Here is a 15,730-nt window from a genome sequence, read left to right on the forward strand (position 1 = left end):
GAGACATGAAACTTTATTGCCTCCGTTCAGCTCCTCCTTCCTACGGTGGAAGAGGGATGGCAATAGTACTTTTCCTTAGTAGCACCCCTCTAAGTCTGAGCATACAGCCATTTGCACGTGTCTGCGGTATATATATTTTTCGAGAAGCGTCCATCTGCTCGTCGGCCTATCTCCTTATATCGCAGATGCCTCGAATTTAACGGGGGGACGGAATATTTCAATGCATTTCCACTTAATTGCATACGATCGTAGAAAGTCAATTACTTTGCATACGGTAGATTAAAATTGTGCTCGCCACTTCCTGACACAGATGGTTGGATCTCTAATGAGGGAAATATTATAATAATTTATAAAACTGCGGATCTTTTTATGCATTTATAGTGTTTACCCATTTGTTAAATACAAGGACGCTTGTACAAAATAACTTTTTTATAATTGTACCAAACGACCTGATTTTTTATAATCAATTAGAAGCATTGGTCTACGAAATGATCTGTAAAAATGATTTTCCAGAAATTATAATTTACAAGGTTACATGCGAAAATAGAAAAGGCATTTTTTAAAACTTTTTTATTTGATGATCATAATGAAAATTATGAATATTTGAATAATGAGATAATGAAAATTTTTAATATTTGTTTTGTAGATCTATGGTAGGTACGCATATGCTGAAAATTTCATCGGAATCGATTAACACAGACACGAGATACAACCGGTTAAAAATGGTGAAAATCGTAGTTTTACACGAAACTCGCAGAATCGTACATCTCTCGATGCGTGTCGTTTTTCCCTGTGTCAACCGATTTCGATGAAATTTTCAGCATGTGTCCAACTACTATGTATCTACAAAACGTATATTTTAAATTTTCATTAAGGGCCTAAATAAAAAATTAAAAAAATGCTTTTTACCTTGTGAATTGTAATGTTTGGAAAATCTTTTTTACAGATCATTTCGTAAACCAATGCTTCTAATTGATTATGAAACATCAGGTCGTTTGGTACAATTATAAAAAAGTAATAATGGTTTACAGCGCGTTCAAATACTTTCGTGGTTCACTGTATGTGAAGGATACTGTGTCGTCGGATCCAGTCGGCAAATTCCAAAGGATCGGCAATTAAAGCGCCTAATTGCTCGATTCCAAGCTGATGAAATATCGCGAGCAAAATCGAGAAACTCGAACGGGAGGGGCCAGGCTAATTCGTGCCCTTGTAATTCGAATTGGATTTACCGGGAGGAAAGGTATGAACGGACAGACGGACAGTCGGGGTTGAAGCGGTTCGCGAATGAATAATGGAAGTTTCAATGAAATTTTCCAGTTCGCCGCGGGGCACCGTAATATTAGCTTACCGCCGCGCCGCCACGGTTCCAACAACCAAAGCCCCCTCCCCGACCGAACCTATAAACCCACGAACCGCGTGCTTCGTTCCGGGGTTGTCCACCCCATGCTACGATTTTATAGAGACGTGCTTCTCGCCTCCGAGAAACGCGAGTCTATTGTCGGTAGGGGTGAAATAGGGGAACGAGGAAATCCGACAGAGAGAGGCCAGCCAAGAAAATAAGCGATTGGTATTTAGGGGACCGGCACCGTAGTTCATTAAAACTGCATTAAACCATTTGAAAAAGAACTGTTCGACATTTCTTATACAAGGTGTCCTAAAACTGTTGTTTCTCCTTGGAAGGGATGATTCCTCAGCTCATTTGAAGTAACTTTTTCCTGTGCGAACATGTTCTACGCAGCTTCGTTAAGGAGTTATTAAGGAAAAACGCAGGCCAATCAGAGCGCGGGTACAGCGGACGCGTTCCGGCTCGGCCAATGACAACGCCCGGCTCAGCGCGACCCTCCAGTAGCCGGGTTCTGATTGGTCCGCGTTTTTTTGTTATTAATTCCTGAACGGAGCCGCGCAGAATATTTTCGCAAAGGAGAAAGTTACTTGAAATGATCTTGGGAATCGCCCCTTTCAAGGAAGTACGTTTATGGGACGCTTTGTATATTAATATTATATAATATACAAGGTGTCTCAGCTGAAGGAGGCCACCTAAATATCTTCTTCCTTTTTAATGGCACAAGAAAAGATATTTTTGGCATAATTTAATTGGTATCGATGGAGGAATATCATAGAAGAACAATTTTTTTTTGTCCGGCTATTTTTTCATAGTTTTTTCAAGGTCATCGTTAATTTTTATCGGGAAAACTTTTTTTTTCGTTCCGTCTTGTTAATGACTTCAGCATATTCAAATGTATTTTATCAGCCGCTATAAAATGGAGTAACAAAAAAAAGTTTTCCCGATAAAAAAAATAACGATTACCTTTTTTTATTTTCTCCGGACACGGGCGATGGTAATCGACGGACAGAGTTTTCGATTCGCCGGCATCTATCTCGCAAATACGTTTTCGTTTCTTGCGTCGGAGGGCTGACACAGAGATTCGACACCCCAACGAAATGTTGTCGCGAAAGCAATTTTCTCGAGAGAGTCGAGCGTCGCGTTCAGATTGTTGCGCGTTCGATCTTGCGTTTCCTTTCACGGCGTTCTGACTCGTTTGATCGATACTGGACGCAGTCGACACCGACTAATCGGTCTTGTTTTTACCCCTTGACAAACACGCGTTAAATGAAATTCGGTGTGGCCAAACGAAATGGCATGTTTGTATAGCGAAGAAGTAGTGAAAAATATATATTTATTCAGTCTTACACAAATAATAAGTTAAATAATAAATAATAAAAAATGTATACATATTTATTTAATCTTACAGAAATGACAAGTTCAAAAATGAACAGTGTGAAAAATATAAATTTATATTTATTTAATCTTACACAAATGATAAGTTCGAAGATCATTACTAGTATGAATGCTATCAATAGACAGCGGATCTTTATGCAAAATCAAATTTTTGTGCATCAACCACAAGATACAGGAGCTAAGTGAACATTTATTTTCCTCGTTAATAATTTGAATATGTTGGAAATAATATGTCGGCATTCTTCAATCCTTTTGAATTGGTTTACTGTTTCCAATTGCACCTATCCACTTTTGTCATAAATGGATAAAATAAAAACTCGCAGTCTAGTAATTAACATTTGAAAAACTATCTTGTAAGTACGTCCATCTTTCAAACATCTTGTACCACACGCGCACTACAAAATTGAAATGAATCATAAACGTGACGATTAGTTGAAAGGCAATGGCGTTCGACCCATTGGAAGACTGCACAGTGTAGCCGCGGTGAAATGTGTTCTAAGAAACTTGCGAAACCAGCCCAATTAGCAATTCTCGAACACAAACAGTAATCTCTAATTACAGAGATTCTTCGCCCTTTTTTTGTAATACACCGGCTGCTTAATGAACGTCTAGGTTATGTATTCCTAACACGTATTAGGTAATCGCGCGGGAAATGATTGATGCGTTTCGTTCTCTGAAGCAAAACCGCGTATTGATGATACCCTGACATCCAAAGGTCAAAAAGCGTGAACATTTCTCAAGAATTTCGTGTGTTGCGTTGCAGGACGAATGTCTTTGCGTGTCGCCTGAAATTGGTTATGTTTTCATACTTGCAAAGAATTTCTTCTTGCTATTATGGGTTCTGAAAATTTTCAAAAAATGCTAGGATATAAAATATGACAGACTATAGTACGATTTTAATTTATTCCAGACCTAAAAAGGCTACTGCCAAGGAAAATAAGATTTTACGCGATTCCACTTTCTTAAAATTCGTCCATAAAAATTGAAAATTGCATAAACATCCGCATTTACTACTTTAAAAATTGTTATTTAGGAAAACTTTGTTGTTAACCCCCTGCCTTACAATATCGCGTCTGACTCGTGATGAAGATTCTGAACAGATTCTGATAAAAATGCATGTTACGAATTTCCTGTAAACCGAGATACAATTCTGTTTTGGTTTTGTTACTTTACAGCTATGGGAGAACATACAGGAATACAATTTATATTAATTTATATTAATTGAATATTTAATTCCACATATTGCATCTAGCATTATAATTTACAATATTTTACAGACGCAATTATTTCTTGAAAATGATCTAAATTAAGATCGAAACGTTTAAATTTCAATGATCGAACTAGTGCGCCGATAACATTAATATTATTTTTTAACAACGTTACGATCGATAAAAGGAAATATTTATTTAATACAATTTACATTTATCTCCTTTTTTTTAGGAAATTACGATCTACAAAAAAAGTGCTAATCACTGAAACTGTAAAATATATTGTAGGCCAAGGGAGGGGGGGGGGGGGGTGGATGGAGAAGGACAAGTGAATAATGAATGGATTGTATCGATACGTAGCAAACGAACAATTTCACCAAAATTGTAGAAGAAAAGCATCCGATCGGACGACAATCGTTGACCATACATAGTTTCTTCAACCCTTTGTCCTTTCCACCCTCGTTCTTGTCGTAATATTTGCATTGTTCCAGTGTATTTTCAAGTACACCAGATCCATCTCATCGCTGCCCCTTACCAGCGAACCGTTACGAGACGAGTCGGTGCACGAGCCCTCGTAAATCCATTTATTTATTTATTTATGTGCCACGGGAGCGCGGGGACCGGATGGTCGTGGGGACGTCGAGGCTTATGGCGGCACAGCGCGGCGTATGCATCGAACCGGGATTCTCATGGGACTCTGGAAACGGCGGACAGGGAGGAAGATCGCAAAAGTCACGGATACACCCTCTCACTCTCTCTCTCTTTCTCTACTCTCTGCGTAGGCTGATGTCGCGGGAAGTAAATTCTCCGGAGGCGAGGCGGCTTGAAACGAAAATGCTGTTGTGCCACTTAGACAGGAGAAAGAATCTGCCCCATTTTTCCTCGCTTTTGTCTATTATCGCAGGAGTAGTACTCTACGGTGCCCGATTTCTGACAGCTTTTATGTCATGAATATTTAACGAACCTCTTTAAAGTCAGTCTCTCTGACAAAGGATACGGACGAAAATAAAGAAATACTGTCATTCTGTAGAACAGCCTATTGTTATTATTATTTTTTCCTGCGGACGAAAATTAATCTTCTGACGTTTAGCATAATTCTTTTGATACAGCAACATATTATATAATAAATCACGAAGAGCAGAATTTTTTCTCGAGAAAAAAACTCGAAATCGCCTTGGTTTTTCATTAAAAGTAAACATTTTACGAATTCTTAATGATGAAATTTGTAGACCATTGGAAATTGATTAAGTTTTATTGGAAACATTCTTTTGTCAGACTGCCAAAAGTGCTGCAAAAATCGTGGGGACTATATTGTAGACCACCCTGTATACACAGGGTCGCAACATATATAAACATATGTTGTAGATAAAAACATAGAATATAAAAGTAAGCGCGTAAAACTTGATCTGCTGACTGAACACCGTTTGATCTTCTTTTTACATAGTGAAAAAAGGTATAAAAATCAAAATCTTTATGGGCGTATACACTAGTAACTAAGAGTAAAGAAATATTGCAAAGAATTGTTTTTTAATTTTCTTTTACAAAAAATTTCTGCCGCAGAATGCCGATGAATTCTGCCGCAGTGTAAAAACTATATGTTAAATATCTTCGTAAAAAATGAGCATTGGCGGAAAGGCTCGGACACGTGTCTGTCTGATTATTTGTTCTCTCGAGTCGCCACAAAAAGTTACCTGAAAATCGGCGACCCCACAGATGCGACCTCTGAGATACCGTACAAGGAAACTCTTAAAACCGCATTACGAACGGGTCCTAGTTGCAGCCAGACTACACGTGCTGTTGAAATGTGGTTCTTCGCACGGTTGGTCGTGGGAACAGTTCATAGAATGTTATTCGGAGCACAATATAATTACAGTCATAATTTTTAACGACGCTTCTAACGACGAAATCTACGAATTAAAAACTTTTTCGAATAAATGAATCTCGTTTGTCTGCTCCCATTGCACAAGGTTTATAACACCCATTTTTGATAAACAGGTTCGAACTGAACATTACTTTTAGTTTTCTCCTCCCGTTGGAGATTGTCATTCATTTTTCTACTTCGGTTTCTTTTAGAATTAAAAGTAAGAAGATAGTCTTTCACTTACCCAATTGACAGTTTTCTGTTTTCGTTCCACTAGACGTTGCTGAAGTTTAGGCCCCGGCCCCGAAAGAAACGCCTTCACCATGTTCCTAGTCTTCTCCAAATGATTCGGTGCAACTACTTCAACCTGGGCCAAATATTTCTGCATGGTTACTTCTAAACTTGGGACTGGAAGAATTGGCAGGGTTTCTTCTTTCTGCAAACGAGAAGAAGATGCAATTGTTAGAATACGGCTGGATCTTAGATAATTAAAAGTTCACTGATCGTGGACTGCCATTGACCAGAGTTGGGTAAGAATTTTATGTAAATAAAAATTTTTGCCCAACTCTCCCATTAACTAATAACGATAAATAGGTTATGGAAGGTTTTCGAAAAGTTTGATATGACAATGTTGCTTTTTAAGTTGTGGCTTGAACAGTTTAAATGGTGATCATTCGATTATTATGAATTTTTTGCACTCAAGGTCATCTGAAGGTGATTGGATTTACATTGGTTTTAGGTATTATATTTATAGATTATATTTTCAAAACTCCGTTGGTCTTCATGTTTTCAAAAGATTGACCTTGAAACGTTTTTAAGACGAGAACGTTACTTTCTTTCTGACATTTGTCCTCTCATAGAAATTAAGATATTTAGTGTGTTCAAGTTGTGTGGGTCACCCAGTATACACGTAGCACTTTTTCCCCAGTATAGCATGATAGTTAGAACATCCTGTGTGCAAGGTATAGGCAACAGGTGGGACTAATTGTAAGGGACTATTCTACATAAGAAATAAGACGGAGGTCTAGAGTAACGATATGTTACGGTTTCTGTATCGATCGTAAAAGTTACTAATAATTAAAAATCTTCCCGAACGGTCACATTTATCGAAATGTTTCATCTGGGACCTTATGAATTTGTTTGTTACGTGGTTTGTTCGTGGCTAGTCGAATTCTAGAAAACTGTAAAACAGCAAAAAAAAAAAATGTTAAATTGTGAAAAATTGTAAAACGTAAAAAATGTTTAATTTTGAAAAATTGTAAAAAATCTTGAACTGCAAAAAACAGCGTGTTTCTATAAATTAAAGTAACGCTTCTCAATGAAAGACCCTGTACATCAGAACTATTGATTGAAATGTTTGTCTAAAGTGCATCTCGAGGATCGTAGTGATGACTTTTTAGTAAAAATAGAAGAAAACTAAATCGATGTCTTTAGCGGAGAATTTAACGAGTTCGAGAGTACATGAATTTGCGGGTGACGTACGTTGACCTTTACGATGTCACGGCGATTGTAAAATAAAGAATCGATTGAGAAACGAAGCGTGTCTGGCGGGAGTAAGGGCCCTTAAGGGCACCACGCTTCGTTGATCAGAATCCCCTTTCTAACAAGACCAACGCTGCCAATGCGACCCTTCCTTCTTCGTTTTGAATGTTTCCGGCAAGTGCAATAGTGGGACGAGGAGTGGGGTGAGAGCAGAAAATGAGGTTTTGAGGTAGCAAAGGCATAGAGTGAGAAAGGCGGGAAGGAGAGGAGAGTGAAAGGTAAAGAGAGAGTATGGGGAGTGAAGAAAGAGGAGAGCAAGGGAGAAAAAGAGGGGGGGAGAGAGAGAGAGAGAGAGAGAATTCAAAAGGAAAATAAAAGAGGGGAAGTAGAAAAACACAAGAGAAGAGGAGGAAGGGAGAAGAGAGGAAAAGAGGACAAGCTGTGCTTCATTAAACGTGGCCATAAAATTCGAAATTTGATGTTGAAGTCACATAATAAAAATTATGTAATAAATACAGTCGCTTTTTAAAACAAAAATATTGGGTTGGCAAGAAAGTAATTTCGGTATTTTAAGGTGAAACAGAGAACCTAAACCTTTTTCATTCAAGCAATAAACTTTAATAAATAAGATATTTTCCCTAGAGTTCGATGATCTTTTGCAAAAAAATATTTGCAATGAATAAGAACATATTTTATCGATTAAAGTTCATCGTTTGAATGAAGAAATTCGGTTTTATTTCACCTTAAACTACCGAAATTACTTTCTTACCAACCGGATAGCTACTTCGTGTTCGGAGCCCCTAAACTAGCTACTTATCGAACGGTCCATGGCACGCGCATCCTCCCCTAATCGTGTCTGTTTGCTTTCCTTCGGTGGTCACACACAGGAATTTGCGAGGTCATATACTAACTGATGGAGTAAGGTCTGCGCGGGTGTATGGGTAATGCGTCTCGGCGAGAGGCGTTCTTAACGGCTACTTATCGAGCGGTTGCTTTATGCACAAAATGTTTCGAAATTCTTGTCTACACTAGGTATTATTTCATATCATTGAATGACTTGATTCGTTGTTGTCCTGTATAGAATTTGTATTTGTGCACTCTAAAATTTGTCCTGTCAATTTATTATTTTATTCATTTGTTGAACATTTTAAATCGGATTATAATATCAATATACAGTTAAAGAGGAGTGATAAAAGTGAAATGTACGGTTTAACGACACGGCCGAATCACGCGACCAAATAATACAACGATGAAGTTCAAGTCGTTCACTCGTTTACTCGTTCGAGAATGTGAGGAAATCTAGAAAAATAGGCAATGCTCGATTCGACTCACGAAATGAATCCAGAGAATGCTCGGTAACGAGTTCGATTATACTGCTTTGGCATGCGTCAGTTTAGCCCCTCGGTGTTGCAGCCCGTTCGTTTCGTACGAGTTTCCATGTAACGGGTGTTTCGATTCCCAGGAGGTTTTCTACCCTCTTTTGAAGGCTCATTGCTATGCACCGCTCGAAACTCTGCTAACGACCTTTGCACCCCTGAACCTACAGCCAGCGTTTCGACCCGAAACGGCTTATCGAGCCACGCGATAGCGTGGATTTGAAATATTCGATCCAGGAATCTACGATTTCGTCCGTTCCCGATGTATATCAGTAGGCATTGAGAAGCTTATTAGAAAATCCTTCTAGATCCCCGTTTTATAAATTCCAACCGTGTCTCTCATATCTCAAACTAAAGTTTATCATTATTTATTATGAAACAATCTATTATTATTACGGAACAATGGCGTGGAACATTGTTTATTTACAGTAGCGGACAAAAGAAAGTTTCAGTAGTAGTGTACACGATAATTACCACCACAATTTTTGCAAACTGAAATTTTATTTTAAATCATAAAACTTGTACTTTTTCTAAATATTATGAAAATTCAGAGTTTATTTAAATTGTTGTGTAGATTATGAAAATTTACAGTTTATTTAAATTGTTGTGTAGATTATGAGAGTTGATTTAAATTGATGTACATATTATGAAAATTTTGGAGTTTATTTAAAACAGTGACACAAGTGAAAAAACTCGGTGGCCAAAGTAAGTTTAAACATTTTGTTAATTTTATTACTTTGCACTTTACAGTCTGTTTGGTATACTTGCAACTGTTACAGCAACTAAAACTTCTTTATCTGTAATAATTTCACAGAGGAGGGAAGAAAATTGATATTTATTGCATGTCCACGTTTACTTCAATACTTAAGTGTTGGTTACAAACGAAAAGAATTCTATTTCATTTTAAAAGAAAGGTATAATGTTCATACTTAGTAGATCTTATTTAAAATGTTTCACAAAAAAAATAATACTTTGTTCGTACGAGCACTGGAAGATCTGGGTATTGTGGTGGGAGTTTTTCAAAATTTCTTTGAAAGATATGAATTCGTCAAAAGATTGGTTCCACCGTGACGTATTCGAATATGATAGTCGACGTCTAAATAATAATAAATGAATCTGCTAAATATTATCTAGATATTAATAAAAATAAAGTGGGAAAATATTATTGTAAAAAATAGTAATAAAGGCGTACAATACGTCATAAATCTGCGAGGAGACGAGAACGGTCGAAGAAATTCGATCAAACAGCCTCGTTTGTCCGATTCGATAATAATCAATTGGGTGTGCTGTCCATTCGGACGCACTGAATACGAAATAATTACCCTTCCATCTCCAAACCCCTCATTTCTCGCATTTTCTCCCTAGCTGGCTCGTGTTGCAATGGTACGAATATCCTGTAAACGGGATCATACGCTCGCTGGCGCGAGTATGCTCGTTAACGAAGAAAACAAACCATGTCGTTTCATTGAAATGCTCTATAAGCAACGTGCAAGCATGAATTATCGTCTGCAGAACTTTTATACAACTGGAATTTGTTTTTCACGTAACGGACGAGTGCTACTTGCTTCATGCAATCGGTTCGATCATGTATTGGGTTGGCAAGAAAGTAATTTCAATTTTTTTTCAAGCAATGAACTTGAAATAAGTCAAATATTTTCTTATTTATTCTTTTTAGCACAAGATCTTCGAACGAAAGGGGAAATATCTTATTATAATTATTTTATTATTTTACCTTAAAAAACCGAAATTACGTTCTTGCCAATCCAATATTTATTTTCTTTATACAGGGTGTCCCAAAACTATTGTACTTCCTCGAAGGGGCTGATTCCTGAGGCCATTCGAAGTATGTAACTGTTTCCTTTGTGAAAATTTGTTAACTTTTGTTAAATATAATGGGCAATGCTTAGGACCGTTCACAGCTCTAATTCAAAATTTTTTAATATTTACCTCAATGAAACAGCTATTCAGTTAGTTTAATTGCTACAAATTGAGTACGTAAATGACAATTTGGAAGTTCCCGGTGAAAAATGACTCCGACACAGCACTCGGAGGGTTAAGAAGTTATTAACGAAACCGCGCGGAGAACATTTTCGCGAAGGAGAAAATTATTTCAAATCACCCATCCCAACGAAATACATTTTTCCAATTCAATATACATAATTTTTCACATATATTAATAAATATAATCCAAAGACAACAGCAATTTAATTAATGCTCAGGATTCGAAACGAAATTAATATTTGAACGCAACACAAAAAGCTACATTTTTCTATCAAAAAGAAGTGCACAGCAAATATCAACAATCTAAACAACGTAGCAACCGTCAATAACCCAACCATAATGGTTAGACTCTGCCATTTGTAACTTTAATTCAGTCACTAACGCAGCACATACAAGATCAAGATATTTTAATGAACCTTAACGTTCCCTGGACGTTTCTGTTTAACCACAGAATCTTTCAAAGTTGAATTTAACCATCCGAATCTTCTCTCAAGATTGCCAATTAAAACTTTGAACTTGAAAGTTGGGATCCATACGATTGAACTTCGATGTGCTTGTCGAAAGTCAAATTAGATTTTCGATGACGTTCGCCCCAGATTGAATGGAACATCATTAGTTTGGATGTTTGCATAGACGCTGAAAAGAAATTGCACGAAGAAGAAAATAAATATTTTCAACGTGTGCACGGATAACAATTTTCTACGGAGGTGGTTTTAATATTTATATCGGAATCTATTACGATACGATGTATCTTCCAAAACGATCGCCGCGACGCGTCACAACAGTTTACAAGATTCTCCATCGAGGATTTCACGTATTTCCTCCGAGCGGAAATTTTACGTACGCTCAATTTCCTTGCACATCCCCTCGTTCTGCCCTACTGTGGACGCGCGCCAGATAATATGTACCTCCGTCATGAGTGGCACCTCGCGATCCCTTGCTAGAATTCCCCGTGGACCTGTATTCTATGCAAACTGGAGGCTATGAAGCTCGAGAGGAAAGCCGACAACGGAAGATCGAGATATCCGAACGGAATACGAAAACCGGACGAATTCGAATTGAGATTGTTGATCCTACATGTAAAAGTAAAGCGAGAAACAGGATATTTGACGACTAGTTTCCGAGAAAATCGACTTTAAACACTAGGTTTAAACTTTAAACTTAGGTTGTAAACATAACTAAAGCTTGGACATGCGTCTGCTTATTTTGTCTCTAGAATTAGCACAAAAAGTTTGATTGAAAACTATATCAAAGACTGTAAGCTGATCTACAGGATCTTCCTTTAAGAAGTGTTATTTTAAAGTGTAATAAAGTGTTATTCTAAGTTCTCTCATCTTCAATTCTGATCTTTAAATTATCAAGAATTGCTAATTGCAATAAAACAGCGTTTCTGTATAAATGATATTTTAAATTATAAAGAAACGTTGTTTTTTTACAGTTAACAGTTCTTTAGAATTTACAATTTTACTAACCACGTGTCGAAGAATTACAACTCTGATCTTCACCTCTTAACCCTTTGCACTGCGAATTATTTTTCAATTTCGTTGCCAACAACTGCCGAGTGTTTCATTTGAGATTTACATACTTCAAAGGACAGTTCCTTGGCTCCTACTTATTTTAAACAATTTCGTTTACTAATTATATTGAATATAGCTCTCAAACTTGTAAAAAAATACAGGAAGAACCAAAAGTACACATAAAAACACGTTTCATTTACATTTTCCTTTCTCCGATGTCGAGACACACTCGACAAATGAGTGCAAAGGGTTAATGGAAGACCTTTTATTTATGCTTCCAATTTTATACCACGAAGTTGAGTATTAAAATATCTGCAAAATGAGATGTAAAATTCACATATTGCACTATTCGAAGAAAAATCAATATTACGTGATACTGAAGGAATGAGAGAAAATAAAAAGGCTGCCGAGGAAAATGCGCAGAGTGCCCGAGGTAAATGTGCTGAAAAATTCTATAAGAACTTCATTTAAAACAAAAAGTCGGTACAAAGGGTAGGCGGAGGGGGCAAAAAATAATTATGGGGAAAAAATACATGCAGCAAAGGGGGAAACAGAGAAAGAAGAGGAAAAAAGGAAGATGGGGATAGCGGGTAGTACGGTGGATATAAAGGAAGCCTAAGGGGGTTGTTCCTGGTCTGACAGTGGTAAGGGGTGGGGGTGCTGGGTGTTACTAATTGAAGGGGTGCCGAGGGGGAAACCTTGTTATCTCTTAATTGCTACGACCCTCCGCACTGTTTTGCATCGATAAGAAGAACCAGCCACTCCTAGTCGACTTTTGTTTCATCTGGCCGCTTGTAGCTATACGATCGATTGTTGGAAATTGCTTCTTGTTGTTGAAATATATCGACTCGTTATTCCTACAGCTTTTTATCTGCTTCCCTTTGACGTGTTCAAGCACGAGATTTGAATATTGTGTCTATTTTAACGAATTATAATCAGACATTGATTATTCAGTTTTTGACTCCGATAGATGGAACATCGATGGCCGTATTATACTGGGTGTATCGAAAATCGTGGTACAACGCTCAATTATTTAACTAAAATACTTTATTTGAAGTAACTTTTTCCTTGACGAAATTTTCCTCCGCGGCTTCGTCAACGAAAAACATGGACCAATCAGAGCGCAGCTACTTGTTAACATGACTTGTTAACAAAGCCACGAAGGATATTTTCGCCAAGGAAAAACTACAAATGACTCCAGAAATCATCCCTTTCAAGGAAGTACATTTTTATCTTGTACTTTTCTGTTTTACCAATTTATTTATTATTTGATGATCAACTCTGATATTTTCTATATCAACTGTTCATTTATTTCATATATTACTTATCGGTTGTAAACGAATACTAATTTTTAAGAAAAGTATGCATCTGTGTGGGGTATTTATGCAACTCTAAATGTTTTCCGTTCAACTAGTTTTATTTACTCTAATATTTTCCATTTCAACTGTTCATTTCTTTCATATATTACTTATCGGTTGTAAACGAATACTAATTTTTAAGAGAAGTATACATACTCTTATCTGTGTGGTGTATTTATGAAACTTAAAATTTTTTCCGTTCATCGACCGAGATTGTGAGGGTGAAAGAAAATTCCACAGTTTCTTAAGATCGAAATTCCATTTGAAATCTTGATGTTATTCCTCGGCCAATTTTTATAAGCTACAAATGGGTAAACATCCGCAGGCGAATGTTCAATTTTTTCTACATAGCTAATCGGCTTGAGTCTGTCATATAATCGCGCGAGTCCCTCAGGACCGTTCTGGCCGACACTTTAATAAAGTCTCCGCCGTCGTCGTAGAGAAATGGCAGAGGAGAAACTTCAGGGGAAGAGTCAGTTTTCTGAGTGGTTTAGGAAAGAAGCAGATTCGTTTGCTCTACCATCTCTACCAAATGATGAAAGTCGACTTGCACGTCGCGATGCTGCTTCAGAAGGAATAATATGGTTCATCGAGCCTAATGGATTTAGCGAGCAACCTTCAAATATTTCATTCAAACATAATTTCACTTCCATCAAGACACTCCGACAAATCCTAATTACCAGGCTCCGGATCTTTATTGCCAAATAAATGTTATTCAAGCACACCACAAAAAGGTATTGGAGAAATAGTTAATGAAATAATCTTGTTTGTATGAAATAATATTTTAAGATTTATTTGACGTTATAGACATAAGTATGTGTATTCAAAATAGCCATTTGTGTTGTGGTAAAGAAAATTATTAATTGAAATTGTATTTTCTGTAGATGTAATAATTATTTGGAATAGTGTATTTCATGTGTTTACATTCCTATTAATTATTTGGAATTCTATATATTTCTTACGATTAATATTTATTATTTTTATATTATTTCAAAGGGAATATTTATTTCAGGTTCATATTGTAAACTATATATTTTAATTTGTAAAATCATTAAGTATTTCTCATTTATGACAGAAATAAATTACTATTTCAAATGAAACGTATGTAGCACAGTTGAGAGAAATAGCATTTGCAAACATTTGTATTTCTTAGAATTCTAAAAATTTCTAAAGTTTGAAACATATCACAGATAGCATTTCTAGAAAATTAAAAAAAATTTTTCATTCGTCAACTCTTTATATCTGTCTCTGTCAGCCAGGGGTGCAATCGCATCCCGTACACCGAGAGAAGGTTAATTGCAATTGTTCAGTGTCCAGCATGATTCATTTATATGGACATTTATAGCAAAATTGAAGATGTACATTAAAAATTGAAGATGTCAATATATGATTTCTATTTCTTGCAATCGATGCAGGCAATTTTTATTTTGCATAAAGATCCGCAGTCTAGTAATAATTAAACAAGGAAACAGTGATGGGTGTTACAGATCAAATAAAGCTCAAATATTAACAAAATTTCTTACGCCAATCACTCGCGCGGAGAGCTCCGCCGTGTAGTTCCGAATCCATGGGTCTGTTGTGCACTGATTTTCAGGAATGAATGCGGTGAAGAACTCGCAAATGTATTGAATCTCAACACGTTGGCAACCGAGCCCATTTTTTAGGGTTATAGATCCCATCTATGTATTTTTCGAACGGAGAACTTTCTTTCTGATTCTAATTATAATTAGAAGACATATATCTTATTAATAAGACATATATCTATCGGACTATTTTTTACTGAGAGTATCACCGGGTGAGTCCCGCGGAACAGACTGAATAAATATTCATTTTGTACCACAGGACTCACCGGCGAGCCCCAACGTAGGCAGCGTGTTAATATAATAAATTTTGATAAATCAATTCGTGTGTATTCTTGTCTCCTTCGAAAAATTTAGTATTCTCATGGGCTGTGATAAGATAAAGAATCATATTATCTTCATTTGCAAACGAGGCAACGCGAATGTTAACGATTTAAGGTTTATCACTAATTTAATAGTCGTATTTATCAATTGCAAGTTCCACAATGAAATCAACGCGCGATAAAACATTTTTGTTAGAGAATTTTTTGTTAGACAAGTTCATTACAGGTTTATTTATTATATTTGTTATATGTAGTATTAATTATTATTATTTGCTTTTACTTTT

At 36.5% G+C, this 15,730-nt stretch overlaps 1 protein-coding gene across 2 annotated transcripts in view; it reads right to left on the reverse strand.

The window, feature by feature from the left end:
• Vacht (Vesicular acetylcholine transporter) overlaps positions 1 to 15,730 on the reverse strand; it is a 130,347-nt gene that overhangs the window by 55,622 nt on the left and 58,995 nt on the right. For both annotated transcript variants that reach the window (XM_076435028.1, XM_076435027.1), the window contains exon 4: positions 6,054 to 6,245. In XM_076435028.1, coding sequence (XP_076291143.1) covers positions 6,054 to 6,245 — 192 coding nt within the window. The remainder of the gene's footprint in view (positions 1 to 6,053; positions 6,246 to 15,730) is intronic.

The sequence above is a fragment of the Lasioglossum baleicum genome, chromosome 12 (assembly GCF_051020765.1).
Source record: "Lasioglossum baleicum chromosome 12, iyLasBale1, whole genome shotgun sequence".
Lineage (NCBI taxonomy): Eukaryota > Metazoa > Arthropoda > Insecta > Hymenoptera > Halictidae > Lasioglossum > Lasioglossum baleicum.